Genomic DNA, 27,089 nt, shown 5'->3' with positions numbered 1-27,089 from the left:
CTTTGTTTAACCAATTCCACTTACGCTGACACACAATGGCCCCATTAGTCCATTCAAACCTGCTGTTGGTACATTTAGCAGTCGTTGACCCCCTAGTCTGGACATAGCCCAATGAGCAGGAGTAGGTCACAGTATTATTTTCACGGTACGGACCAGTAGTGGGGATGTAGGCTGCTCCAATTGCGTTGGGAGGTGCACCAGCACAACCACCTGTAATGACAGAAGACATTGTGTTTTATATTGTGAGGCTAAGACTGTGTTAGATGTGATTGACATAGGTGAGTGTTGGGTTTCAATTGTGTTAGATGTGATTGACATAGGTGAGTGTTGGGTTTCAATTGTGTTAGATGTGATTGACATAGGTGAGTGTTGGGTTTCAATTGTGTTAGATGTGAATATGACAAGTAAGATTGTGTTACATGTGAATGTGTTGGGAATTTTCATTTCACAATCCATTTATCATTTACACTTACCTGTATACATTCATTTACTTATTCTTTTATTCACTTCTTTAACTCATTTATATATTCACTTATTTCTTCATCTGTAAACTTTTCATGTCTTCATTTCTATTCTGTACAACATGTTGCTACCATCTTAACCCCCCTGACTTACGTTCACAGGAGATCGCCTGTCCTCTATCCCAAACAAATGTTCCTCCAGAGCACCTGGCCATGTTACTGCCCCCCGTGTTAATGTAACCATCCTGGCAGACGTAAGGCAGTATGGTGCCCTCAGTGAAGGCTGCCCCTGGGGCAATAAGTTCGGCCCCTGTAACTGTGGGTGGGTTGCCTTGACAACCAGCTGAAAATGATTGACAAAATTTTTGAAAGTTTTTTATCTGAGAAATGATGCATTGTGAGCATAGTTTAAAGATAATAAAATAAATTTTACTTTATTTCTCACTGTATAAGAAAAAGAATTACTCATTTTAATGTTAAGGGAAAAATTATTCATTTTGGCTGCCAAATGCAAAAATATGAGAAACAACCTCATAAATCAATATAATTGTCCAAAAAGAAGTTTGAAGTTTTATTACTGCATCTCCAGAAAACGAAAAACAACCAATCAAAAATGAACTTCAGTTTTCAACTTATATTATAAAATTCAATCAAAAATGACAAAAACCAAAATATAAAACCTCAACATCTACTTACGCTGACATCTGATTGGTCCATTGCTGTCCCAGACATATCTGCTGTTAATACAGGTGGCGCGGCTGGATCCCCCAGTTTGGACGTAGCCCGACCTGCAGGCATAGGTAATGGCGGTGTTTTGACGATAAGGACCTGTGGCTGGGGTGAAAGAGGCTCCTGTCATACTGGACGGTGGGTTTTCACAGCCCACTAGAAAAGAATGTAATCTTAGTAATATTTATACAATTTATATACATATGGGCAGGTTAAATAGCTTGATACATCATCAAACAGCAACTTTTAATAAGATTCAGCAACATTTCAACTTGAAAAAACACTATTTTACTTATTAAAAAAAATAATAATAGCATGAAAGGGCAATGAATGACTGTATTTTTGTTATCTGAGAGTGATTTATGTAATCAATGGAACACAATATTTAAGTCATTCACTGTCTATTTTCACACTCTATTCACCGATTTTCATATTTTATCAACAGGTTTTTTTTTGCCTCGTGTTGTCTTTATCTAATATGCTATGAATTGTCAAAAGAACATTAACTTTTGCAACCTTGTTTCAAAATTTCAAAAGCAGAACATTTTCTTTAAAATGTGTTTACAAAATAGCTCACATTCACAAGAGATAGCAGTTCCCCTTTCCCAGACATAATTTCCACCTCTACAAATAGCCACCTCACTGCCTCCAGTGAGAATATAATTCTGCTGGCAGACATAATTCAGCCTAGCGCCCTCTGTATAGGTGGCCCCTGAATTAACTAGTGTGGCCCCCGTCACAGTTGGTGGGGTTCCCTGGCAACCAGCTGGAAACAAAGAATAAATGTTTTGGTAATTGAATGAACTGACTAATTAAATGAAATGTCAAATATTGCAAACTGAAATTAATCTTTTGAAAAGGTCTTATATCTAACTAGAGGATCAGAGAGGCGATACCGCCTCCGAATATTGTACCACCAGCTGGAGCAAGCGCATTCGTATAGACCCCCACATACACAAAATAAGGGACACAGCCACCAGTTTTGTGCTTGACAAGCTGTAAAAATGCAATCAACAAGAATTTTTAAACTATTGCAAAAAATATATATGGTACAATCAAATTTAAGTTCTTCGTAAGGTAGGTCAAGGGTCAATTTCAAGGTCACAGTAAATTGCCAGTATATGACTTCCTATTCAAGTTCAAGAGTAACTATGGACCTATCTCTGTCAAGTTTGAAGTTAAAAGAGAAAGAAATTAGCAGAGTTCAGTTCATGATAAAAAGTAGGTCAAAGGTCAATTTCAAGGTCACATTTAGATTGCCAGTATATGACTTTCTATTCAAGTTCAATAGTAACTATGGACCTATCTCTGCCAGTTTTGGAGATAAAAGGGAAGCAAAATTTGCAAAGTTCAGTTTATGGTGAAAAGTAGGACAAAGGTCAATTTTAATGTCACATTTATAATGCCAGTATATGACTTCCTATTCAAGTTCAATAGTAACTACGGACCTATCTCAGCCAGTTTTGGAGATAAAAGTAAAGCAAAATTTGCAAAATTCAGTTTATGGTGTAAAGTAGGTCAAAGGTCAATTTTAAGGTCACATTTTGATTGCCAGTATATGACTTCCTATTCAAGTTCAATAGTAACTATGGACCTATCTCTGCCAGTTTTGGAGATAAAAGGGAAGCAAATTTTGCAAAATTCAGTGTATGGTGAAAAGTAGGTCAAAGGTCAATTTTAAGGTCACATTTTGATTGCCAGTATATGACTTCCTATTCAAGTTCAATAGTAACTACGGACCTATCTCAGCCAGTTTTGGAGATAAAAGGAAAGCAAAATTTGCAAAATTCAGTTCATGGTGTAAAGTAGGTCAAAGGTCAATTTTAAGGTCACATTTTGATTGCCAGTATATGACTTTTTATTCAAGTTCAATAGTAACTATGGACCTATCTCTGCCAGTTTTGGAGATAAAAGGGAAGCAAATTTTGCAAAATTCAGTTTATGGTGAAAAGTAGGTCAAAGGTCAATTTTAAGGTCACATTTAGATTGCCAGTATATGACTTCCTATTCAAGTTCAATAGTAACTATGGACCTATATCTGCCAGTTTTGGAGATAAAAGGGAAGAAAAATTTGCAAAGTTCAGTTCATGGTGAAAAGTAGGTCAAAGGTCACTTTCAAGGTCATAGTAAGATTGCCAGTATATGACTTCCTATTCAACTTCAATAGTAACTATGGACCTATCTCTGCCAGTTTTGGAGATATAAGGGACTAAATGTTATAATTTTGGAGTTACCATAATGTGCCTTAAATTTCGTACAGAAAAAATTAATTAAAATAAAGAAAATGTCATTTTGGTCAAAATTCTTGAAATAGGAGGTGCTCTGAAGTTTCAGAAGTTCAAATTTGATGAAATAATGTCATTTTTGAACACAGGTTGTCTGCTTTGCCAAGCCTTATGTTTTATTTTTCCAGAGTTCAAAATTTATTATCCATTACCGTACTGCACATTTTGCTTTTACCACCAATATGTACTTTTTGATACAGCGTAACTCGAAAACCGTATGGAATACAAAAAAACCGAGACCACCTCCAGTGTTGGGCTTTACATGCTCTACAAAATGCAAAAAAGAATGGGTCTCTAGCATTAACGGTTCCCGAATTAGAGACAGTTTTCAGTTTCGGTATCTTATGGTTGCTACTCCCGTGAAAATGCACCGATTGACCCCAAATTCATGGAGATGAAAGATGACCTGAAGGGTAACACCTTCCAATAATATTATTGGTTAAGTCTGTGTGGTGTCTGAATAACAGGGCAAAAAAAATTTTTTTCGTAAAAAATTTCATTTTTTTGAAAATTTTGGCCCATTTGACCTTGAAGTAAAGGTCAAAGGTCAAATCCAAGGGTATATTTGAAATCTACACATATGACTTTTGGAAAGCCGTCTATAGAAATTTTTCCCATAACTCCTTCCGTAGGGTAGATAATTAGCATTTAATTTTGCCATTTTTAGACAAGGGTGCATTGCAATGAGTGCCACACCCAGACCCCAATACCGACAAAGCCCAAATTTTACGTGGAACGAGTTGAGATTATAGGTGACCTAAATCCATGAGATGGGTACGGGGGCCCTTACCGTCTAGGAGGAGAAGCGGTAACGGTAGCCGTCCGGCGGAGCCGGCGGAGCCAACGGAGCCGGCGGAGCCGGCGGAGCCGGCGGAACGATCCGGACGGGACCGAAACCATGTGTACCGCCAGCGCTAACGCTGGTGGTACAATTATATATATTATAGCACCAAACAAAGCAATGGTGATGAAAAAATTTATACATTTTAATAATTTTTTAAGATAATTTTAATCATGACAGACTAGTTTTCATGAGTTGTCATGTTGGTCGAAACATGTTAAACATAATGTAGATGCTATTCAAGAACCATAATGTTATTAACACTATAAAACAAAGTGAGAATGTTCCATACAAAATGTTATATTTAAATACGTTGTCATTATGGCAAAAAGTTTTCTCAATTTAGTTTCCATTAACTGTAACAGTAGAAAAATCTAACCAAAATATGGTATACTGTATGTAACTTACATTCACACACAATGGCCCCATTGGTCCAGACATAATTTCCGCTTCTGCATGTTGCCAAATTGGAACCTGCAGTCTGCACGTACCCTGATGCACACTCATATGTGGCAACATCGCGCTCATGGTACAAACCAGTCGCTGGTGAGAAAGAGGCTCCCGTGATGTTGGGTGGCATATTTCTACATCCCACTACATGAAGGAAAAGTTCAGAATATCATTTTAGAGTATATTTCATAACAACAGTTACCATTAGATTAGCTGCTTGGTTGGATAAAGGGCAATACATTCTATGAAAACATAAAATCATTTTATTATCTATTAATTGATTTTAGCTGACAAGAAATAAGTATCTCTCAGTATCCCAACTAAACTGGAAAGTGTGCTTCGTAATACTAGCCATTCACAATATATCACGGTGAAAAATCATTTGAACTTCACATATTGGTATTTTGCATATCACTTTTCCTTACATTCACAAGAAATGGCATTTCCGCCCTCCCACACATAAACTCCTCCCCGGCAGACAGCTACATCACTGCCTCCAGTGTTAATATACATCTCCTGGCAGACATAAGTCAGTCTGGAACCTTCTGTATAGGTGGCCCGTGGATCCACTAGTGTGGCCCCCGCTACTGAGGGTGGGGAGATTGAGCAACCAGCTAGAATGGATGTAAACACATCATAATATGAGTAAATAAATGTACCTCTTAACTTTGATTTTTAGGAGAAATTTCGGCTTTTACCACTTTTTTTCCAGTTTCCATCTGAAAAATTGTGTTTAAAGAAAAGAATAAATGTCATTATAAAATCCAATGCATGTGCATCATACTGGGCCACAAAAAGAAATGATAATCACTGAAAAAAATTGTGATGCCATTTTGGAAATCTGAAAAGTAATTTCAATTTTAATTTTTTCTAGATGCTGAAAATAATTTTAAAAAACACTTCCACTAAGCACTTACTTAACCCTATTGCCACAGGTATATCTGAAAGTCAAATAAATAAGAACCATTTCCAACTATGGTCTATCAAAAGTATTAAAATTGGATTAGAATCTGGAAGAAAATTAAAGACTGAACTACCACAAAAAAGAGGCTAAATTGGTTTTCAGAAAAAAAGCAACACCCACAACAGAGATTTGATAGGAAGAAATCTACAAAGAATTAAGAAAATTTTGCATTAAGATCTGGTTCTGGTAACTCCCGAGAAGTTTAGTTCATAAAAAGGACAAAATGGCTAAGAAGGGATAAAACAGAGCAAATAAAAATATAAGATGGTCAAAAACATATATTCTAAATGTAGTAACCTTTGGATTATAAAATAGAAATACAGTTTGAATATGGAAATACAGGTAAAGAATACAGAGACAGTAAAAAGATTCAGAAGAGAGCACCAGTACAGTATAAACCTACATTGACAGACCAGAGCAGCCCTTGTCCACACATACGAGTTGTTAAGACAGGTCGCTGTATTAGAACCTGCAGTTTGTACAAATCCAGGCGCACATGTATACATTATGACCTCGTTCTGATGAATGTGACCTGTGTCTGGGGTAAAGGAAGCACCTGTCACACTAGGTGGACGGTCGGCACATCCCACTACAGAAAATAAGTTTTAGCTATGAAATTATGTGTAAACCCATTAGTAATGAGAAAGAAATATAAGTGTTTGGTAAGTTTTGTATAGAAATATAACGAAGAAATGGGACAGTATTAAGATGTAATAAGAAGGCAGGCACCAAATTATGATAATGAAAGATTAGTCTTTCAAAGTCTCCACAACTTAAAATTGTATAAGGTGTTGAGGTAAACTACTCTTCCCACTCTATATGATATCCTGATGAACAAACTGCTCTGCATTAAAATATCAAACAAACCAAGTGCATTAATTTCTCTTACATTCACAAGAAATTGCACTTCCATTCAGCCACACAAACACTCCCCCTCTACAAGCTGCCACAGTGCTGCCCCCTGTGTTGATATAATTCTCTCGGCAGACGTATGTCAGTCTGGAACCTTCTGTATAGGTGGCCCGTGGATTCACTAGTGTGGCCCCCGCTACTGTTGGAGGGGCTATGATACAGCCAGCTGAAATCATATTAGATGACTAATACTGAAACTTGGTATTATAAATAAATAAATAAATAAATAAAGTGACATATTGCAGTTCTGCAGCTCTAGATCCTCAACTGTACTGAGACCACGCTGAAAGAAAATATGTGGAAAAATATTCAAAAATAGATTGTGAATCTATGAAAAAGGTTAATATAAAAAAACAATGTTTTATTCATACAGTCGGTTCAAAATAATTTTATAAATCAAAGGAGTCCAGCAGCTGCAAAAATGGCTATTACTGCTGGAAAAAAAAATCTTTCTTTTTTGTAAAAACTGAAAAAGGAATAACAATCAAAATATTGAATAACACTCAGTGAACCTGTTGAAAAAAGAACATTCTATAAACATTTTGATAAATTGAATATCAATGTTAGTCATGCATCTACACACAACAAAAATTTAGTCAATTAGTGTCTTAAACATACAATTTACTCTACAAAGTTTATAACAAATATGTTAGAAGTTAGACTTACGTTCACAAACAATAGTTTCGTTAGTCCAGCTATAAGTTCCGTTATCACACATTGCTGAGACAGACCCAGACGTCTGTACATATCCAACCGCACATGCATAAATTATTACGTCATCCTGTTTGTATGGGCCTACAGCTGGCTTGAATGACGCGCCAGTTACATTTGGTGGATGTTGAGGACAGCCAGCTTAATAAAGAATATTTGGTTAATCATTTCTATAATTAATTGGATTTAATATAATCTATAAAGCTTGCATTGGATTTGGCAAGGTAAGCAAGAAGAAAGAACAAATGTGGTAAATACTCACAAATTTCAAACATTGTACTTTTTTTTGGTCCAAATTTATCATTTTGAGAAACTTATATTCTGACATCAACAAAATAGTTTTTTTTTTAATTCAATTATCTTTTTTATTTATATCAAACATTGTGGGAAAGAAAAGAAGTCGATTTTGTTCAATTTCTGTGAGTAATTACCCAGAATATCTACTGCAATTACATGTTAAAAAGCACATGGTAGTTTAATAGCATAATATTAAGTCAAAAAAGTCAGCAATTTATAAGCCAGCTAGTTAATAAAAGCATTGTTAATTTAGATATCAAATTTGATCTTAATAATATTAAACTAGCTCAAGTACAAAAGCACTACTGTAACATTAGAATCCTGTTTACCTGACAAAAATTAATGAGTAAAGCGTCTATTTTAATGTTTACATGCCCTGTTTTATCATCATCATTATAAACATTATCATTACAATTAATAAAAGCAATAATCAGTAAAATTCCTATTCACATGCTGTAAAAACTTACGTTCACACACTACAGTATTATTAGACCAAACATGCGTGCTGTTATCACACATTGTCGTGACGGAACCAGCTGTATGGACGTATCCCTCCACACATGCATGCGTCACGACATCATCCTGCAGGTACGGGCCTGTTGGTGGTGTAAATGTCGCACCTACGACACTCGGAGGAGAGTCTGCACAACCCACTGTATAAACAAGACAACTTGCATGTTAAATGTTAACTAAAAATACAAACAAACTATGGAACACTGACATCTACTAGTATATTTGCAATGAGAAAATTCAGCAATTAATTGCACATATCCAGTGAAACTGTTCCAACCCATCTCAGTCCAGCCCATCTAAGCAGACTGTTTGATCACAATTCTTTATAGGCAGCCATTAGAAAGCACTCGTTTGGTTACTTATAGCTACTGTCACGCAATAAAAAATGTGGTTCAATTATTTTAAAAGCACACTAAAGCAATTAGTCAAGCACTAATATTAATAATAAAGCAATTAAAATATTAAGGCATATTGAGGAGCATACTGAAATAAGACATAAACTATATTAAGAATTAGACTTACGTTTACAAACAATTGTTTCATTAGTCCACACATAAGTGCTGTTATCACAAGTAGCAGTATTAGAGCCAGATGTCTGCACGTAACCTGTCGCACATGCATACGTTACAACATCATCCTGGAGGTATGGCCCAATTTCTGGGGTGAACGATGCACCCACAACACTGGGCGGAGAGTTTGCGCACCCAGCTAAGCACATTAGAAAAAGTTTTATATTATAAAAGTGTGTTATCTTGTACTACAACGCTTGCAAAGCATTTTCAAATTTGGGTCAGCAAAATATTCCAAAAACCTTTTGAGTCAGAAGCATGGAAAATTAGCACATAAAATACATGGTTGTCACCTAAACTACTACTAGAAGCAAGCAACTAAAAATGCACATCAATAACAATTTATGCTCAAAATAAGATCTTAATCTAACAAACAAGCTTTTTGTTAAGGATTAGTCCAACTTACATTCACAAACAATTGCTTCGTTAGTCCACACATAAGTGCTGTTATCACATGTAGCAGTATTAGAGCCAGATGTCTGCACGTAACCTGCCACACATGCATACGTTATAACATCATCCTGGAGGTATGGGACGTTTTCTGGGGTGAACGATGCATCCACAACACTTGGTGGAGAGTTTGCACAACCAGCTAAGCACATTAGAAAAAGTATTCGGGTTTAGCAATGCACCTTACTCTTAATTTCATTTCTAGATATTATTAGTGTATTAGACTACTGCAAGATAGTTTTAAGTGAAAACAATTCTAAAATTAATGTAAAAACTTGTTAAAACTGACAAAAATGTCTTTCTTCAGACTAAGTGTGACTTACGTTCACAAACTATAGTTTCATTAGTCCACACATAAGTGGTGTTATCACATGTAGCCGTACTAGAGCCAGATGTCTGCACGTAACCTGTCGCACATGCATACGTTATAACATCATCCTGGAGGTAGGGGCCATTTTCTGGTGTGAACGACACACCCACAATACTCGGCGGAGAGTTTGCGCACCCAGCTAAGCACATTAAAAATTGATATTTAACTAGCATGTGATCACAAAAGTGTCTCAACACTTATGAACCCTTTTTTTAATTTGGATCTGCAAAAACTTTTCAAATTATAAGCATGAAAAGGCAGTCGACTGTACCCCAACTACCTGTAAAAGCATTATCAAGCAACTAAAAAAGCACATTAATAACCAGCAATTTATTCTAAAAAATATAAGTTCTGAAACTACCAAACCAGCTTTTTGCTGTAAAATTAGTTTTACTTACGTTTACAGACAATAGCCTCATTAGTCCACACATAAGTAGTGTTATCACAAGTAGCAGTATTAGAGCCAGATGTCTGTACATAACCTGCTGCACATGCATACGTTATAACATTTTTCTGTTGGTAGGGACCATTTTCTGGGGTGAATGATGCACCCACAACACTCGGTGGAGAGTCTGCGCACCCAGCTAAGCACAAAGAAAGTGTCTCATTTTAAATGTGTAATCAGATAGGTGCTTCAACTGTTTAAAAGCAAATTCTGACTAAATTCTCCCAAAAACTTCTCAATTTGAAAAATTGGCACATATATTAGCTAATATACTACAAGCAATAGTGCTACAAAGCAACTAAAACATGCACATCAGTGATAAGCAATTTATATTTAAAATGTTCTAAAACTAACAAACAAATTATTTATTCATTAAGGGTTAATCTGACTTACGTTCACAAACAATAGCTTCATTAGTCCACACATAAGTGGTGTTATCACATGTAGCCGTACTAGAGCCAGATGTCTGTACGTAACCTTCCGCACATGCATATGTTATAACATCATCTTGGAGGTAAGGGCCAATTTCTGGGGTGAACGATGCACCCACAATACTTCGTGGAGAGTTTGCGCATCCAGCTAAGCACACAAAAAATGAATTAGAACAAAGCTTCTAAATAAAGGCATTTCTTTTCTAAATATTGCTAGTGTATTAAACCTTTTTAAGTTAATTAAAAAAAAAAACATGCTGCATCATGAAAAATAACATAGGCCCTATTCTATAAAAAATTATTCAATGTAAATACTACATCTAGTACAGTGCAATGTTAAAACAGAGCACAAGATGTCTCAGAAATTTGTTATTTGATTGGCTCTCTTATGCTACTTTGCCTAGCAACATCATGCAAGAAAGGGACAAACTGTTCACTTTTACTAATTTGGACAAGGTAAAGAATAACGTTCAAAGAAATATTAGATGTTGGATATCTTGAAAAAACCAAAATGGCCACCAATAGCAGATTGCACTATTGCTTTTATCATGGAATAGTTGTCCTAGAACATGTGCGTTGTTCGCATAATTCAAGTTACATCCCACAGGCAGAAATAATGTTAATGAATAGACTTACGCTGACAGACAATTGTTTCATTTGTCCAAACAAATGTCCCGTTATCACAAACAGCAGTAACAGATCCAGAGGTATGAACATATCCCTCCATGCAAGCAAAGGTAACAACATCATCCTGTTGGTACGGACCTATCTCTGGCCCAAATGACGCCCCAATGACATTTTTTGGAGGATCAGAACAACCCACTAAACAAACCAGACAGCACAACAAAGTCAATTTTTTTGTGTTATTTCTATAATTCTGGTGTTAATTATTTTAAATTAAACTAAAGTTTTATCAAAGAAGCAATTTTCACAATTCTACACACAGAAGAGTAAGTGCTACAAAAATTATGCATGGTTAATTTATTATAAAAGCACACATCACAAACATTAACGTACATAATACTAAAAATTGAAATATTTTTATCATGCATTCTACTGTATCTATAAACATCAAACAACTTTTATTCATACAAAGGCCAAAAAATCATCTGTCTCTGTTGTACCATCCAATAGCTGCACTACATGCTGAAAACTTTTTCCCTGGAAAAATTAAGACAACATATAACTTTATGTTGACTAATAAGACAAAACTCACATGAACACACTAAAGCTCCATTGGTCCATACATAATTACTATTGACGCAAGTCGCTGTATTGGAACCCGCTGTCTGCACGTATCCGGCCATGCAGGAGTACGTTATGACTTCGTTCTGATGAATGTGACCTGTGGCTGGGCTGTAGGAAGCACCTGTGACATTTGGTGGACGCTCAGCACAACCCACTGAAAAACATTCAACCTTATAATTGATAACTTATTTTTATCAATTCATGTGTATTCATACATAAATCTTACATATTGCCCAGCTAACAATGAGATAAAAATGTGCAATTCAATGTTTTTAACCTTAAAAACTATAATTGACCTATTTCAATAAATCAAGTTAAATGCCCCAATATAATATGAGTTTTCCATAATGATAACCATGTTATGTTTATCATTATTTTTACTATTACATATCTTTTAAATCAAAACAACAAAGACTTACATTCACAGGATATAGCTTGCCCATTCTGCCATACAAAAGTGCCACCTCTGCACACTGCACTAGTGCTGCCCCCTGTATTTATGTAGTTCTCAAGACAAGCATAGTTGACAGTGCTGCCCTCTGTGTGCACCGACACTGGATTGAGTATTCTTGCCCCAGCGACAGTAGGGGGGCTCAGAGGACAGCCAGCTGAACAGGAAGAAAATAAAATATATTAATAATCAAATCCATCATATAACAATGAACTGCAATTGAAAACTTTCTAAAACTGTAGAAGTGAGACGATTTCATGTATAGTTTTTCATAGTTTTGTTTTAAATATGCTCAAGCTATAAGAGCTTCATATGCATCAAAAATATTTATCTGATCTCCATGACAACTTTATCTGCTGCTGTTTATCATGAAAAAGGTTGCAGTACAGAGATAGTGAATGCGTCTGAATGTGAATACCTCAAATATGATTGTGTCTGGGTGTGATGTACAGGGTGCGTTCTCATATATCAAGTCAGTTGTTTGAATCTAAATTGAGAATGACTATACTGGGTAATCGTTGTTGGTCAAATTGGCAGGCAGTAGGTAGGCATGAGATTAAATTATCTTATATAAGACATTAATTGTGTGACCTAGATTGTGTTAGATGTGACCCTAGATTGTGTTAGATGTGACCCTAGATTGTGTCAGATGTGACCCTAGATTGTGTTAGATGTGATGCTATCAAATTTCAACACCACATTACCTGTACAGACCAAGGATCCTCCAGCACCCCACTCAAAGTTTCCATTGTTACACGATGCCGTCAGTGATCCATTAGTCTTAACAAAGCCCGAACCGCAGGCATAAGTAACAGTGCTGCCATCTATATATGGTCCCTGGGCAGGCGTGAAAGAAGCTCCAACAACTATTGGGGGTCCACTAGCACAGGATGCTGGGAAAAATTGAAAGAGATTTTTGTAAGTTTGCTTGGGTTCAAATATTTGTTCAGGATGATAATTAATTTTTTTATGCTTTCTCTCCTTTTTCATTAATAAATTAACCTTATATTTCCGCACAATAACCAAAATATATTTAGCTATTTAAATGAATGCCCAATTATTGAGCATGGCATATTTTACTAAAATGTAATGCATTAATTGTGATGCTTCATGTGATTAGAAATCTTGAAGATGTTAAAGATATGCATATTCTGTCAGGGAAAGTTATACAACTTCAGTATTTGTAATTCTCAATCTGTGATCAACTAATATAATTTTTGTAACTTTTTGATGTCTCTATCCTGGATTAACTTTCAAATTGGGAATCTGAACAACTGCTTAAAATAAATGAAAATATTTCCAAATACCTTGACATATAATGGGTTGGCCATTCTGCCAGACAAAATTTCCATTTCGGCAGATTACAGAACTGCTACCTCCAGTCTGGGTGGAGCCATTGAGACAGAAGTATGTGACCCTGGCGCCCTCTGTGTAAGTCCCTACGTGGAAATGTGATGCCCCCGCTACATTAGGAGTGTCTCCAGGGCAACCAGCTGTAAGGATGGAAATAATTTTTAGTTTATACTGCATTAAAACACAATGACAAATACATTTTAAGAGTAATACAGCAGAACTCAGACAAAAATCCAACAAGCCATCAGTGGGCTATCAAAGAAGCATCCTTCATCAGAAAATCACAAATGTGAAATGTCAGTAGAGGTTGAGATGAAAAAAATTCGTTCAGATTTTTGCACCCGGCGGTACCCCACTGTACCTTCACAAACAAGTGCCCCTCCAGATCCCCAGACGTAATTCCCATCTTGACACGTTGCCACATCACTGCCAGAGGTCCTGACACTGCTTCCTGAGCAAGCGTAGGTGACTGCGGTGCCATCTAGGTATGGGCCCTGATCAGGTGAGAAGTCTGCTCTCTGGACAGTAGGTGGCACTGTGCAGGATACTGAGGCAAGATGAGACACAAACTTTGTAATTTAAACAAAAATATTGTCCTTATAAATTCAATAAAAAAAGCTTTTCACAATTTAAGAAATATGTGCATTAAATGTATATAAACTTCCTAATACCTACAATGACACAGCAAATATTAACAAATAAACCTCTCCTTGCGACAAAGCATTATCATACTTTCTTAAGCTATGAACTGTTGAAGCACAGTCATGTTAATGTCACGCTGACAGCTCTGTACCTACTCACCTGTACAGTTCAAAACTCCAGGTGCATCCCAGGTGAACACACCATTTCTACATCTGGCTGCAGTGCTGCCCCCTGTCTGAGTATTGCCAGACTGACAGGCGTATCTGACCACACTGTCCTCCAGGTATGGACCAGTGGCCGGATTGAAAGAGGCTCCCTGGACGGTCGGAGGACCCTGGGCACAGGTGGCTAAAATAGGCACAATTTGTGCAATAGTGATTAAGAATAATCACACCCCACACAATCACCCACAATTCAATTACAGCTTGTGCAATCACAACCTAACACAATTATTTTACAGAATCACAACCAACACAATCACAACCAGCATAATCACACCTAGCACAATTGCATGTAGGGCAATCACAACCCTGCACAATCAAACCTAATGCAATCACAACTACCACAATGACCAGGGCTTGGACTGCTGCAACAAGACAGCATGTCTTTTTAACAGTGACTAGTTCATAAGCAGTTGTCATGTGTCATATTTTTCATTCTTATATACCACATTAAAAGAATAAAGATATATAATTGTGTTATGAAATATAACATATTTTAGTTACACATTTGCAGGCAAGTGTTAACACACAAAAAGCTCTTGTACATGACATGTTAATAATGCTTACACATTTTTTGTTAAAACAAACAACATTATAAATTTATCGCATGTCAGTGCCACACAGATCTTGTCATTTTTTCTTATCATTATCTTTAAACTACAGCAATATAAAGCAAGTCAGAAAAAGCCACAATGTTAAAGCCCACCTTGACAGACAAGAGCGCCATCTATACCCCATACAAAACTTCCATTCTGACACTGTGCAGTCAAACTCCCACTTGTTTGTATATAACCAGTATTACAACTGTAGGTCAGTACATCTCCACTGACATAGGGCGAAGCTGCAGACGAATTAAAACTCGCCCCTTGGACTTCTGGGATACTATTACATGATGCTGGAAATGTTGATATAATATTTGTTACTTTGGATCGCATGCATTTTTTATGAGCTATTTTAGGCTGCTTTATGTTCTTTTGTAGGCTGCTGTTATTGTTTTTCAGTTTTAAATCATTTAATGCAACTTGTGATTAATTCAAGTTTAACATCTTTCTGGGTTAATATAGTTTGTAATAATAACAAAATTAAGCATGAACATTTTATTGCAACCATTAGGTTAAAAAGCTCAATACTTCTAAACATTTTAATATGCATGACCACAGACAGGCATTAGTAAGTAATCACATGAGAAAAAAAAATTAAAATTTAAAGATAATTCAAAATCAATGTTAACCTTGGCACACCATGCTCCCGACCACACCCCAGTCAAATGTGCCATTAGTGCATCTGACCGAAGCCGAGCCACTGGTCTGGACAAACCCAGTGGTGCAAGCGTATGTCACAGTGTCGCCCTCTATGAAAGGTCCTGAGGCCTGAGTGACAAACCCTGCATTAACCACCTCTGGTGGGCTCTGACATAAAGCTAAAAAAATCATGATAATGTAAAAACATTTCAGCTAAAAGAAATTATAGCATGATTATAATATCTAGTGGTAAAAAAACAGACAGTGGCCTTAATGAAAATGGCGTTTGCACTACCTAAAATGAAGAATCACCAAAAAGTTATAATTACAGACAATCAGATATTGAAATAAAAAGGAAAAAGCAAAGAGTGTAATCCCGTACCTTGACACCTGGTGGCACCACCAGTTCCCCAGACAAAGACACCATTGGTGCATCTAGCGGTGGTGCTGGTTCCGGTGACCTGTCGGTAGTTGCTGTTACAGGCATATGTCAGTACACTTCCCTCGACATAAGACCCTTGTGCCGGGGTGACGGTGGCCCCGGCAACCACTGGCGCTGTCAAGCAAGTTGCTGCGGCACAAAAATTTAATAGTTTATAAATATTATATTGCACTGTCTGAACCATATCATGTTAAAATTAATCAAAAAAAAGTCACATAAAAGGGCCTGAGGGAAGAGGCTTCATTCTTTCTTGTAGCTTGCCCCAAAGAAGTGAAATAAGTCCTAAAATACCACACTGAATATGGTTATTATATGGAACAATGTGTAAATATTCATTACCAGCTACTACTTCATGTACAGAGATCAAGTTATTTTACATGCTGCTTAAAGTGTTACTTAAAGCATTAATAACTACATAGCACATTAAAAAAGAAGTTATTCTTCTGTTACAGTTAGGTTTTTGTATTAATTATATGATAATCAAGACAAAATTTTGATTATGCATACAAATGCACCTTTTTCAGCTCATGCTTTGACTAGTTTACTTTTAAATTAATTGTCAAAACACACATGGTTTTAATTCACTTTTTTAATTATCTCTTTCTCTCACTCTATCTCAGTCTTTTTTCCTCTCTCTCTCTCTGTTTCATGTGTTTATTAATATGAATGCACACACACACACACACACACACACACACACACACAAACAAACAAGCACACATGCAAGCATATGCAATTTAAAACACATACCCAGGATTTCCTCAGTCAAAGTTAAACTACCCTAATACTCTAACACACCTTGGCACTCAATGGGGCCTCCAGCTCCCCAGATAAAGGTACTGTTAGAACACGTGGCACGAGAACTAGTGCCGTTCACCTGTACAAAGCCAGGAGAGTTACACGTGTAATCAACAACTGCTCCCTCAGTGAATGTTGCTGAATTTGTAGTAATGGATGCTCCCTGAATGGTAGGAGGGCTAGGACAGTTGGCTGGAAGTGGTTCATTAATTTGAAAAGTTACTTTTTTATTAAAACAAGAGCAAATTACATTTTTCCACTCATGTAGCTATTCATCCATATTAGTTGTTGTTGTTATTATTATTATTATTATTATTATTATTATTATTATTATTATTATTATTATTATTATTATAATGATGATGATGATTATGTTAGAGAAACAATAAAGCAGTCAGTTGTTAAAAAGCAAGTGCTGTAAAAATGTTATCATCATCATCATCATCATCTTCGGCTTACCTGCACAGAAGAGGGCGCCATCAGCACCCCAAGCAAAGGCAGAGTTTGTACACGTGGCTCTATTGCTGCCAGACGTTGGAGTGAATCCTGACGAGCAGACATAGGTCAGGACATCGCCCTCTGTGTACTGTTGCTTCAGGGGACTGAAAGCTGCTCCGTTTACACTGGGAGGACTGGGGCAGATACCTGGGGGGGGGGACAAATATTATAATGGTTTTTGACCACCTTTTGTTTGACAGACACAGAAACACACACACATACTCACGCACTCATACGCTCACACAAAATGACACAGCTTCATTGTCTTACTGCATATTTATAAACACGCGAACTTCTGAAGTGTCAGTCTGAAGATAGACACTTCATTATAACATAACACAACTTTGCAATGTACTAGTAAATAGATATTCTGGGAACAATTTCTGGTCCATCAAATTTAGTCAAGAAAAAAAGGGAAAGAAGAAAAACTGAACAAACACTAGTCCCAGTGCTTTGGCTATTCAATCCAAGGAAAAACTGACTGAAGGAGTTCCTCAACTTTCAACTTACCTCTACAAGAGATGGCACCACCTGTGCCCCAAACAAAAATGCCATTGGTGCACCTTGCAGTAGTACTGGTGCCGTTGGTCTGGACGAAGCCTCCATTACAGGAGTACGTGATAACGGAACCCTCACTGTAGGGTCCTGTAGATGGCGTGAAGGTAGCTCCACTGACAGCCAGAGGGTTCTGACATGTGGCTGAAAGTGAGGATGTTTATTTTACAAAAATTGTTCAGACTCTTAAGCTCATAAGGAATGAGCTATGTATGCATAGTAGTTGGTGAATATTTTTTTAGAAAAAATATCTAAAAATATATGCATCTATTTATTCTATAAGTGTCAAAATAATGACTTACAAAATACAGCTTAAAAAAAGTTTGAAATCCCAATTAATTTGCTTTCAACATTATTGTAAAGTCTAAAAATATATATTTTGCGACTGATTAATTCTCTGAATAATCACCTTGACACACAAAAGCACCACCAGTGCCCCACTGGAATACCCCATTGGTGCAGGTAGCAGTATTACTGGTACCACTGACTTGGATCAAACCACTGTTACATCTATATGTGACCCTGGCGCCATCTACATATGGGCCTGACGCTGGGGATGGGGTTGCCCCAGCAACCACAGGAGCTGCTGCACAGGTTGCTGAAAAATGGATTTTTTTAAATTGAAAATTAATGATTGGTAAAATCTCTTTAAGAAAGGCATGTAACTGTCACCTCAGAATTAAATTACGGTATAAAAAATATATTGATATCAAAATTGACAAAACTAATTAATTTTAAAATTAGTTGATTTTCTACTACCCTGATGCATTATTTTTTGTCCAATTACACATACACTGAAATAAATTTACCTGCAAAGACCATAGGTTTGCACTGCCATTATTTGAACACAAAACAGATCATTACTTTTCTAACTACTTATTTCTTTACTGTCAAGTTACCAACCTTGACAAGTTAGTGCGGCCCCTCCTACCCACAAGAAGGCGCCACCAGTACACCTCGCTGTACGACTGGTGCCGCTGGCTTGAACAAGACCACCAGTACATGTATATGTGACTGTGGCTCCCTCTAGATATGGGCCAACAGTTGGTGAGAAAGAGGCTCCAGTGACGGAGGATGGGGCTGAGCATGTAGCTGAAAATATAAAAAAAAAAGCTTACTGTAAATCATGATTAAGTACTGATAGTCTGGAAGATTACATAAGCTCATAAATAAGAAGACAAATTTTACCTTAAAAATTAGAAATTTTAAATCTATTTTTTTTGACTTAATAAAAAACCTGTACATATACATGTATTTAGTTGTATTTTGTTACATGCAGAGCACCTAATTAAATTCTAGCTTACATAGGCAGATATATATATCTCTTCATACTAAGCTTAAGATTATTTAAAATCAATCACCTTGACAAACCAGAGCACCACCGGTGCCCCACTGAAAAGCACCATTGGTACAAGTAGCAGTGGTGCTAGTACCATTAGCTTGTATTAAACCAGCGTTACAACTGTAAGTGACTACAGCACCCTCTAACCAGGGACCTACAGCTGGTGAAAATGTTGCTCCTGTCACACTTGGGGGAGTCCCACATGATGCTGAAAAATGAAAATTGTTACTCTTTAGGGTGATCCATCTTCTTTATTACTTATATAAGTTACATCATGAAGGAAAAGTTTGATCTTCTTAATGTTTATAAATCCAATACAAATGTTGAAAATTTAACTGCCTTTATGACCATATGCTATTACACTTTACTAGCCATACTAAAACATGATAAATACTAGAAAAGCACTCCAAGAGCGCAGACCTCTGCCAAGGCAGCAAAGTCTCCTTCCAATGCCGTTTCACCCCTAAATTTTCATTCTATAATGATTTAGTTTTTTGATTTATGATTATTGATTATTGATTGATTAATGATTCGGATCACCACCAAAAACTAATCATCTGTTCCTTGGCCCAGTTCTGACAGTTCCTGAAAATTTCATCAAAATTGGTCCATAACTTTTTTGTAATGTTGCTAACAGACAGAGAGACAGACAGACAAACTAACGGAACCAAAAACATAACCTCCTTAGCAGAGGTAATTACATATCTTCCAGCCTGCATTCTGTTTACCTTGACAATTCAGTGCAGTCCCTCCTACCCACAAGAAGGCGCCACCAGTACACCTTGCTGTACGACTGGTGCCGCTGGCTTGTACAAGACCACCAGTACATGTATATGTGACTGTAGCTCCCTCTACATATGGGCCAACAGTTGGTGAGAAAGAGGCTCCAGTGACAGAGGGCGGGGCAGAGCAGGTAGCTTAAGGTAAATGAACAAATTTTCTTTATTATGCTACATATAAATAAAAATGCATTACTTTTTTTTTTTTGGTTCAACATAAAATACAATGCATGTAATAGTGATGTAAACATTATATATATAAACAATGCAGCTAAAACGCGAAAAAAAATCTAGATTTTTATTTAAAAGCTTCTGATGAACCCTTTCAACACCTAGGTTACATATTTATTTTAAGTTACATCATGAAGCAAAAGTTTAACCTTCTTAATGTTTATAAATCCAATACAAATGTGGAAAATTTAACTGCCTTTATAACCATGCCATTACATCCAAATATTATATATCTTCTGGCATGTATTCTTTTTACCTTGACAAGTTAGTGCAGCCCCTCCTACCCATAAAAAGGCACCACCAGTACATCTCACTGTACGACTGGTGCCGCTGGCTTGAACAAGACCACCAGTACATGTATATGTGACTGTGGCTCCCTCTAGATATGGGCCAACAGCTGGTGAGAAAGAGGCTCCAGTGATGGAGGGCGGGGCAGAACAAGGAGCTTAAGATAAATGAACAATTGGTCTTAGTTATGCTACATAAATATAAAAATAGGTGATTTTTTTTCCTTTGGCTCATAGGAGAAGAAAAAAAAATAATTGTCCATGTAAAATACCTGTCAGTGATACTAACACGTGTCAGTGACATCTCAAAGCTTCAAATGAGTACATGTATAAACAAAGCCAAAGCAGTTAATGTTCATCAACCCTGGCAAGCAGAGTTATAAATAAATTATTAGAGTTTATAAAATACTAAATCAAACACTCCATTATTTCACCAAGATAATAAACAATAGATTAATCACCTTGACAAACTAGAGCACCACCGGTGCCCCATTGAAAAGCACCATTGGTACAAGTAGCAGTGGTGCTTGTACCATTAGCTTGTATTAAACCAACGTTACAACTGTAAGTGACTACAGCGCCCTCTACCCAAGGACCTACAGCTGGTGAAAATGTCGCTCCTGTCACACTTGGGGGAGTCCCACATGATGCTGTTAAATTAGGAATTATCCATGCTAACAGATGCAGTCATACATTTATATAGATAAAAATCATCGTCATATCAACATTGTAAACACTGGTTATAGAAGTACCACAATGAATTATGAGTTAAACAAGACTCAAGCCTTAAGTTAAAGCAGATATCTATGTATGCTTAAGTTATCAGTCTGAAAAAAATTAATAAAGTACCGTAAGCACTTTATACTGATTTAGTAAATGAATAATAATGATAATAATGAGCAATTAATATGCATGTGTAAAGGCTCAAGTTTAATTCAGTTATATACCTAAGAAAGATATTTTATTTAAATATGCATTTGATTGCATGCAAGATCATATTAATCACCTTGACAAACCAGAGCACCACCGGTGCCCCACTGAAAAGCACCATTGGTACAAGTAGCAGTGGTGCTAGTACCATTAGCTTGTATTAAACCAGCGTTACAACTGTAAGTCACTACAGCGCCCTCTACCCAAGGACCTACAGCTGGCGAAAATGTTGCTCCTGTCACACTTGGGGGAGTCCCACATGATGCTGTAATATTTGAGTTATCATATATTTTTAATTGTGTATTCTGTTAACTGGAATATTATATTATATTATATTATATTATATTACATTATATTATATTATATTATATTATATTATATTATGAATAGATAATATATAATGTAACCCCATGTAAGTTCACACACAAAAGCTTGCAAAAGCCAATATTTATTTGTAGATTTAACATATTTTTATAATAATGATAAATGGGAAGAGGCATTTCTATGAAATATCTTAAGAACATGTATCGGTACCCCTATAAATGTTGCCACCCTGCCTCCAAAATTTTTATATGAGGAAGTTTTTGGAAACTTTTTTTTTTCTTATTTTGGAGGGGGGGTATTTTCCTTTCATCATCATCTTTTTTTTCCCATCAGTCAGCTTTTGGTTGAGCACCACAGGGAATACAGTAGGCCTACAAACAGCCTTCCTTTACTGTACACTGTTTACGTCTACTTAGTCCCACCCCATGGGTTTTCTCATTCTATGATCCTGATAACTCCAAATCTCATGCCTTGCATATAACAGACATGAGCCTAGGTTTCAAAAAAAAAAAAAAAAACAAACAAAAAAAAAACTCTGAACATTTATCATGGTGCATTTATCACAAGATCTTGACGAATCTCAGGAACCATCAGAATTACATTTAAAAAACCTGGAATTCTGCGCTTCCCCAGAAAAAAAGCTCATGTCTGATATAAGATCACCATGGTAACAAGGCTGTCTGTCCCCTGTCTTACCTGTACACACCAGTACACCCCCAGTTCCCCACTGAAATGAGCCATTGGTACAAGTGGCTGTGGTGGAGCCAGACCTACGGAGAAATCCTATGCCACATGCTGCCGTTATTGTTACTCCCTGGAGGTAGGGTCCCGCTGCTGGGGTGAAGGTCGCCCCGGGGACAACTGGAGCAGGGCAGGTTCCTGGAAAAAATTAACAATTATGGTGTGATTACGTAGGTGGATACCACAGGGTGGGTTTGTGGGGTGGGGGGGGGGGGGGGGGTGGAGTTGAGGACGCTAGACTCTCTCCCTATTTGTAGAATAAAACTCACCCAAAAAGAAAACACACTCTTAGACACAGGAATAAAATTGTAAATATCAAATCAAAATCAAAATTACATATTAATCAAAATTAACTTTAAAAATTAAAATAAAAATACATTGTGTATACAAAGTTAGGGTAATATTCAGTAAGGGTAATATTCAGTGTAAGACAAATTTTACCATAATAATCCAAATGCGAAAAATTTTTAAGGTAGCAAAAATCATCCATCGTCAGCAGTGCTCTCTGTAAATCCACCACTAATACAATTAGAATAATTAGAATATTCACAAAATAATAAAGGACCACTTACTTGTGCAGACCAAGGCACCGCCTGTACCCCACACAAAGCCCCCTCCCTGACAGGTGGCAGTAGTGCTCCCAGCCGTCCGCTGAAAGCCAGTGCTACATGTGTATGTCAGCACGCTGCCTTCTGCGTACTGTGGCTGCTGCGGCACAAATGTGGCTCCTGTGACAGTTGGGGTCTGTCTGCACACAGCTGCAAGCAGGATGTAGACATAATAAAATTATGCAATATTGTAGTTAAAATGTGAAAAGGGGCAAATTTATTTTCCTACATTTCAAGACCTATATATATTCAGGAGTTCAACTGTTTGTCAATGAATCTGTATGCATTTCATCTGCACAGGGTTTGACACTTACTTTATGACCACTTGTCCTTCAGACAGCCTGTGGTCATAAATTTGACTTATCTGCATGACTTTGAATCCAACCTCTCCAACAAATCCAGTAATTTTTTTCTATTCATACCTCTCAGTGAACTTTGTTAATTCATATATGTAATCAAGAATGTATTATTACCAAGATGTTCGTTCAAAATGAGAAAATGCACCCTAGAGTGGATTTATTCTCAGATGAAAAGTCTGTTTTTCATTTACCTTTAAACTCCTGAAGAATGAATCTTTCACAGAAAAGTGATTTAAGATCATTTCAATCCATGCCCCCCCCCCCCCCCCCATTGAAAGAAAAAAAAGCATAACAATCAAAAATAGACAAAAACCAAGTCATCTCCTTCCCTTGTCCCTTATAATAATTTCAAATTACTGTAAGATTGTCCTCATCCATCATCTTCTATTTTTCCATATAAAATGAGGTAAAATTCTAAAGGACAACCCTTTGCCTTTTCCCTCCCCCTAGCTAAACCCTGGCCACCCCAGAGTTTGGAGCTGGTATAGTGTCTACACCTACCTGTCACTTGTATTCTGGTCGTACAATGTAAACCAGTGTACTCTGGCGGACATACACAGTACAACCGCGAGTTCTCCTCACGGCAGGAGCCACCGTTGAAACAAACAATGTTGATACAGGGGTCCCTCACAGCTGTTAGGAAGAAATACAGGTTAAGGTTGGGGAGTGGGATGGAGAGAGTGAAAGAGAGAGAGAGGAAGAAAAAACATCAGGCCTGTACCTAGTGAAGGGGGGGGGGGTCTTTTGATTTAAAGGCATACAATTTGAATCTTCATATTAAAAAAATCCTGGAAATTTCAGCAGTGGTTTTGGATATTGCATTCAATGGGGATAAAGGAAAAGTGTGCAAATTTTCAAAAAAAAAAAAAAAAACTCTTGTTTTGATAAAAGTCTGTAGTCATTCTGTGCCTTTAAACGATTGGTTTAAAACAATTGATGAACAGATCTGCCATCAGTGCAGACAAACTTATTTTGTTATTATAAATATTTGTAGCTTAATTATTATGTGCCTTTAAACAATTGGTTTCAAACAACTGATGAACAGATTTGCCACCAGCACTGATAACAGGTAGTGAGGATTTTCCAAAGAAATTAGAGATTTTTCAGTCCAAATTAGCCAGAAACCCTCCAGGATATAGGCCCTTTTTAAGAACAGCTAGGTACTTCTCTTTCTTAAATAAATTTTCACACAGTGAAATAACTAGCTGTCCTGCATGGGTTTCAGAGGAAATATAGGAAAGGGAAGGATATAAATTGTCACCAAGAAAATTATATTTTCCTAGGATATTGTGCCTTCTTAGCATACAATTTCCTTGGAAACTTCATAAAGAGAGGTGAATGAACTATGTGTCAATAATTTTTTTCTTTTTCTATTATCTTTCAGCATATAACAGTTGTAACTTAAACTTTCAAAAGGTTGAAAATTTGGATGTCATTCTTTTTCTTTCTGACACAGAGTTCATTACTTTGAATAATTTACATGATACAAGGAAAGTTAAAATTAACCAAGGAATAATTGTGACCGTAATGAAACCATAACTTTATAAGGTAAATGAAATTAACAAGTAGTTTCCATAGTACCTCAAAAACCAATGAAATAAAATGACTGGAAACCAAGAACCTACCCTTTTGAAGAAAAAAAGGAAACAATTGGTGAAAGAAGGGCACAAAAGGTTTGAAGAATATGGATACTATAACTTTTCAAAATTATATAATAACACTTACGACATGTATCCGTATTACAGGGGCGACTCTCCGTTGCCAAACCTGGGCAGGGCACACCATTCACAACATTACACACGCGTGTTCTCAACTGCTGTGCACCGCCGCACGTTACAGGACATGCGCTCCACTGGCCCCAAGGTCCGTACGAACTGGTGGGACAATCCTGAAAATTACAGTTCACCGTTTCTGACGCTGGTCCTGGACAAGGAGCTCCACCGAACTGAGCAGGCGGATTGTTACACACACGTGTGCGTGTCTGTGTCGCAGTAGGGCCACACGTCGCAGTGCATGTTGAAAACTGCCCCCACTGTCCCCAGTTGCCATTGACAGGACACGTGGGTAAGAAACAAATCAGGGAGTCAGTGGACGGTCCCTGACAGGGAAGACCCCCCGGGGATGGGGGTGGACTGTCACATAACCTGGTCCTTGTCACTTGACCCTGACCACAGGTCACTGAGCAGGATGACCAACTGCTCCATTGGCCATAGCCAGCATTGAGGGAACACTGGGGAAGAAAACACTGCTGGGTTTGTGTGGCGGAACCGGGGCATGCTGCTGTAGGGTTTGGAGACGGGCATGTGCGCGTTCGCTGTCGGTTTGCAGAACCACAGGTGGCGCTGCAGCTTGTCCACTGTCCCCACTGTGCCCAGCCAGCTGTGGTACAGGACCTGAAGAATATATATATTTCATGCAAATATTGCTTTGCTTTACTACCATCCTAGTAAATTTACTACTGTTGTACCATAATAACAATTTATTAATATTGCTCACCTTTATTGTAAATTTTGGACTTAATCAAAATGTTGATCTTGTAATAGAAAAGTAATTTTAGTTACTTTTCTACTTTAAAAAAAATCTATTCCTTTTATGTTCAATTAAAGTCTACATTGTATTTCCAGGTTCATAAACAAATCACTTACCAATGCAAGTGCTCAACAAGATATCAAAACCACGTCAATACAATAAAACATGCTGTTTACATATAAGTCTTTGCAAGCACGAAAATATTAGCTCAAAACGAAAGTCCCTACGTCAGCGCCACCTATCGCTCTGCTAAGGAACTAATTTATAATGGTGAACAATCTTCATCACAGCCACCAAACATAACTTACATTGAAAACACCACGGAGAGAGCTGCAATGACACAGATACTTACTGTAAAAAGCAGAACCTGGTCTCACTTAGCGGCCCTTCACCGCAAGCACCAGCTCCTCCGGGACAAGCCCGATTTCTTGTCTGGGTTCCGAAGCCACAGGTCACCGAACAATCGCCCCATTGACTCCACTGTGTAAATACACTAGCCGCTGGAATGTAAAAAATAAAATTGCTTGTGGATTTCTTCTTCCTGTTACTAGTAGGGCTATTAGTATTACTGTTATCGCTTATATTTCGACGTTATGTGCTATTTCACAGTCCTATATTTATAAAACAACCTTTTCAAACCCTAAAAATGTTACCCTTCTTCTCAGTCTGCTTCTACACTTCCAGCAGCATCAATAAATGGACGTGTTTGAAAAGAGTCAACACAGTCAAGACTATGTTGATGACTCTGTATGCCAGTTTGACGCAGCACAATCTCCCTTAAGCCCGCTTAAGCACATTGTTCAGCGTTAACATTATCACACCTAACACATTCCACAATTGGTACGCACCTTGGTTGATCTCGCAGAATTCTCCACTGAAGCCAGGAAGACATCGACACTCGTGATCATTTAAAAGGTGAACGCACGAGCCGCCATTTTGACATACGATCCCTTGACAGTTGTCAACTAAAAGAGGAAAAATAATATTTATTTTAAAAAAAGTCGTCTTTCAATAGATTGGCGAAAATTTGTAATCTTTAGACCCTACACACACACACAGAGAGAGAGAGAGAGAGAGAGAGA

At 37.2% G+C, this 27,089-nt stretch overlaps 1 protein-coding gene across 19 annotated transcripts in view; it reads right to left on the bottom strand.

Annotated features, from left to right (window-relative positions):
• Positions 1 to 27,089, bottom strand: part of LOC106158743 (uncharacterized) — a 72,958-nt gene that overhangs the window by 32,062 nt on the left and 13,807 nt on the right. For 2 of the 19 annotated variants that reach the window (XM_087019252.1, XM_087019236.1), the window contains exons 5-45: positions 26,856 to 26,972; positions 26,360 to 26,507; positions 25,204 to 25,871; positions 23,980 to 24,111; positions 23,084 to 23,269; positions 22,467 to 22,649; positions 21,523 to 21,711; positions 20,978 to 21,166; positions 20,486 to 20,674; positions 19,948 to 20,136; positions 19,239 to 19,427; positions 18,781 to 18,969; positions 18,287 to 18,475; positions 17,833 to 18,021; positions 17,284 to 17,469; positions 16,825 to 17,016; positions 15,967 to 16,155; positions 15,575 to 15,763; positions 15,050 to 15,238; positions 14,282 to 14,470; positions 13,842 to 14,027; positions 13,435 to 13,620; positions 12,832 to 13,020; positions 12,096 to 12,284; positions 11,645 to 11,830; positions 11,065 to 11,250; positions 10,391 to 10,576; positions 9,951 to 10,136; positions 9,506 to 9,691; positions 9,139 to 9,324; positions 8,686 to 8,871; positions 8,118 to 8,303; positions 7,309 to 7,494; positions 6,620 to 6,808; positions 6,134 to 6,319; positions 5,192 to 5,380; positions 4,725 to 4,910; positions 1,768 to 1,956; positions 1,158 to 1,346; positions 616 to 804; positions 25 to 210 (exon numbers count right to left, since the gene is read on the bottom strand). In XM_087019252.1, the coding sequence (XP_086875378.1) occupies positions 25 to 210; positions 616 to 804; positions 1,158 to 1,346; positions 1,768 to 1,956; positions 4,725 to 4,910; positions 5,192 to 5,380; positions 6,134 to 6,319; positions 6,620 to 6,808; positions 7,309 to 7,494; positions 8,118 to 8,303; positions 8,686 to 8,871; positions 9,139 to 9,324; positions 9,506 to 9,691; positions 9,951 to 10,136; positions 10,391 to 10,576; positions 11,065 to 11,250; positions 11,645 to 11,830; positions 12,096 to 12,284; positions 12,832 to 13,020; positions 13,435 to 13,620; positions 13,842 to 14,027; positions 14,282 to 14,470; positions 15,050 to 15,238; positions 15,575 to 15,763; positions 15,967 to 16,155; positions 16,825 to 17,016; positions 17,284 to 17,469; positions 17,833 to 18,021; positions 18,287 to 18,475; positions 18,781 to 18,969; positions 19,239 to 19,427; positions 19,948 to 20,136; positions 20,486 to 20,674; positions 20,978 to 21,166; positions 21,523 to 21,711; positions 22,467 to 22,649; positions 23,084 to 23,269; positions 23,980 to 24,111; positions 25,204 to 25,871; positions 26,360 to 26,507; positions 26,856 to 26,972 (8,007 nt within the window). The remainder of the gene's footprint in view (positions 1 to 24; positions 211 to 615; positions 805 to 1,157; positions 1,347 to 1,767; positions 1,957 to 4,724; positions 4,911 to 5,191; positions 5,381 to 6,133; positions 6,320 to 6,619; positions 6,809 to 7,308; positions 7,495 to 8,117; positions 8,304 to 8,685; positions 8,872 to 9,138; positions 9,325 to 9,505; positions 9,692 to 9,950; positions 10,137 to 10,390; positions 10,577 to 11,064; positions 11,251 to 11,644; positions 11,831 to 12,095; positions 12,285 to 12,831; positions 13,021 to 13,434; positions 13,621 to 13,841; positions 14,028 to 14,281; positions 14,471 to 15,049; positions 15,239 to 15,574; positions 15,764 to 15,966; positions 16,156 to 16,824; positions 17,017 to 17,283; positions 17,470 to 17,832; positions 18,022 to 18,286; positions 18,476 to 18,780; positions 18,970 to 19,238; positions 19,428 to 19,947; positions 20,137 to 20,485; positions 20,675 to 20,977; positions 21,167 to 21,522; positions 21,712 to 22,466; positions 22,650 to 23,083; positions 23,270 to 23,979; positions 24,112 to 25,203; positions 25,872 to 26,359; positions 26,508 to 26,855; positions 26,973 to 27,089) is intronic. The other 17 variants (XM_087019242.1, XM_087019241.1, XM_087019240.1 and 14 more) reach the window with 17 other exon arrangements.

This window comes from Lingula anatina, chromosome 8 (genome assembly GCF_051362555.1).
Source record: "Lingula anatina isolate TDL-2025a chromosome 8, LinAna3.0, whole genome shotgun sequence".
In the NCBI taxonomy this organism is placed as follows: Eukaryota; Metazoa; Brachiopoda; class Lingulata; order Lingulida; family Lingulidae; genus Lingula; species Lingula anatina.
The sequence above is the reverse complement of the archived record's forward strand: the minus strand, read 5'-3'. Positions and strand labels throughout refer to the sequence as shown.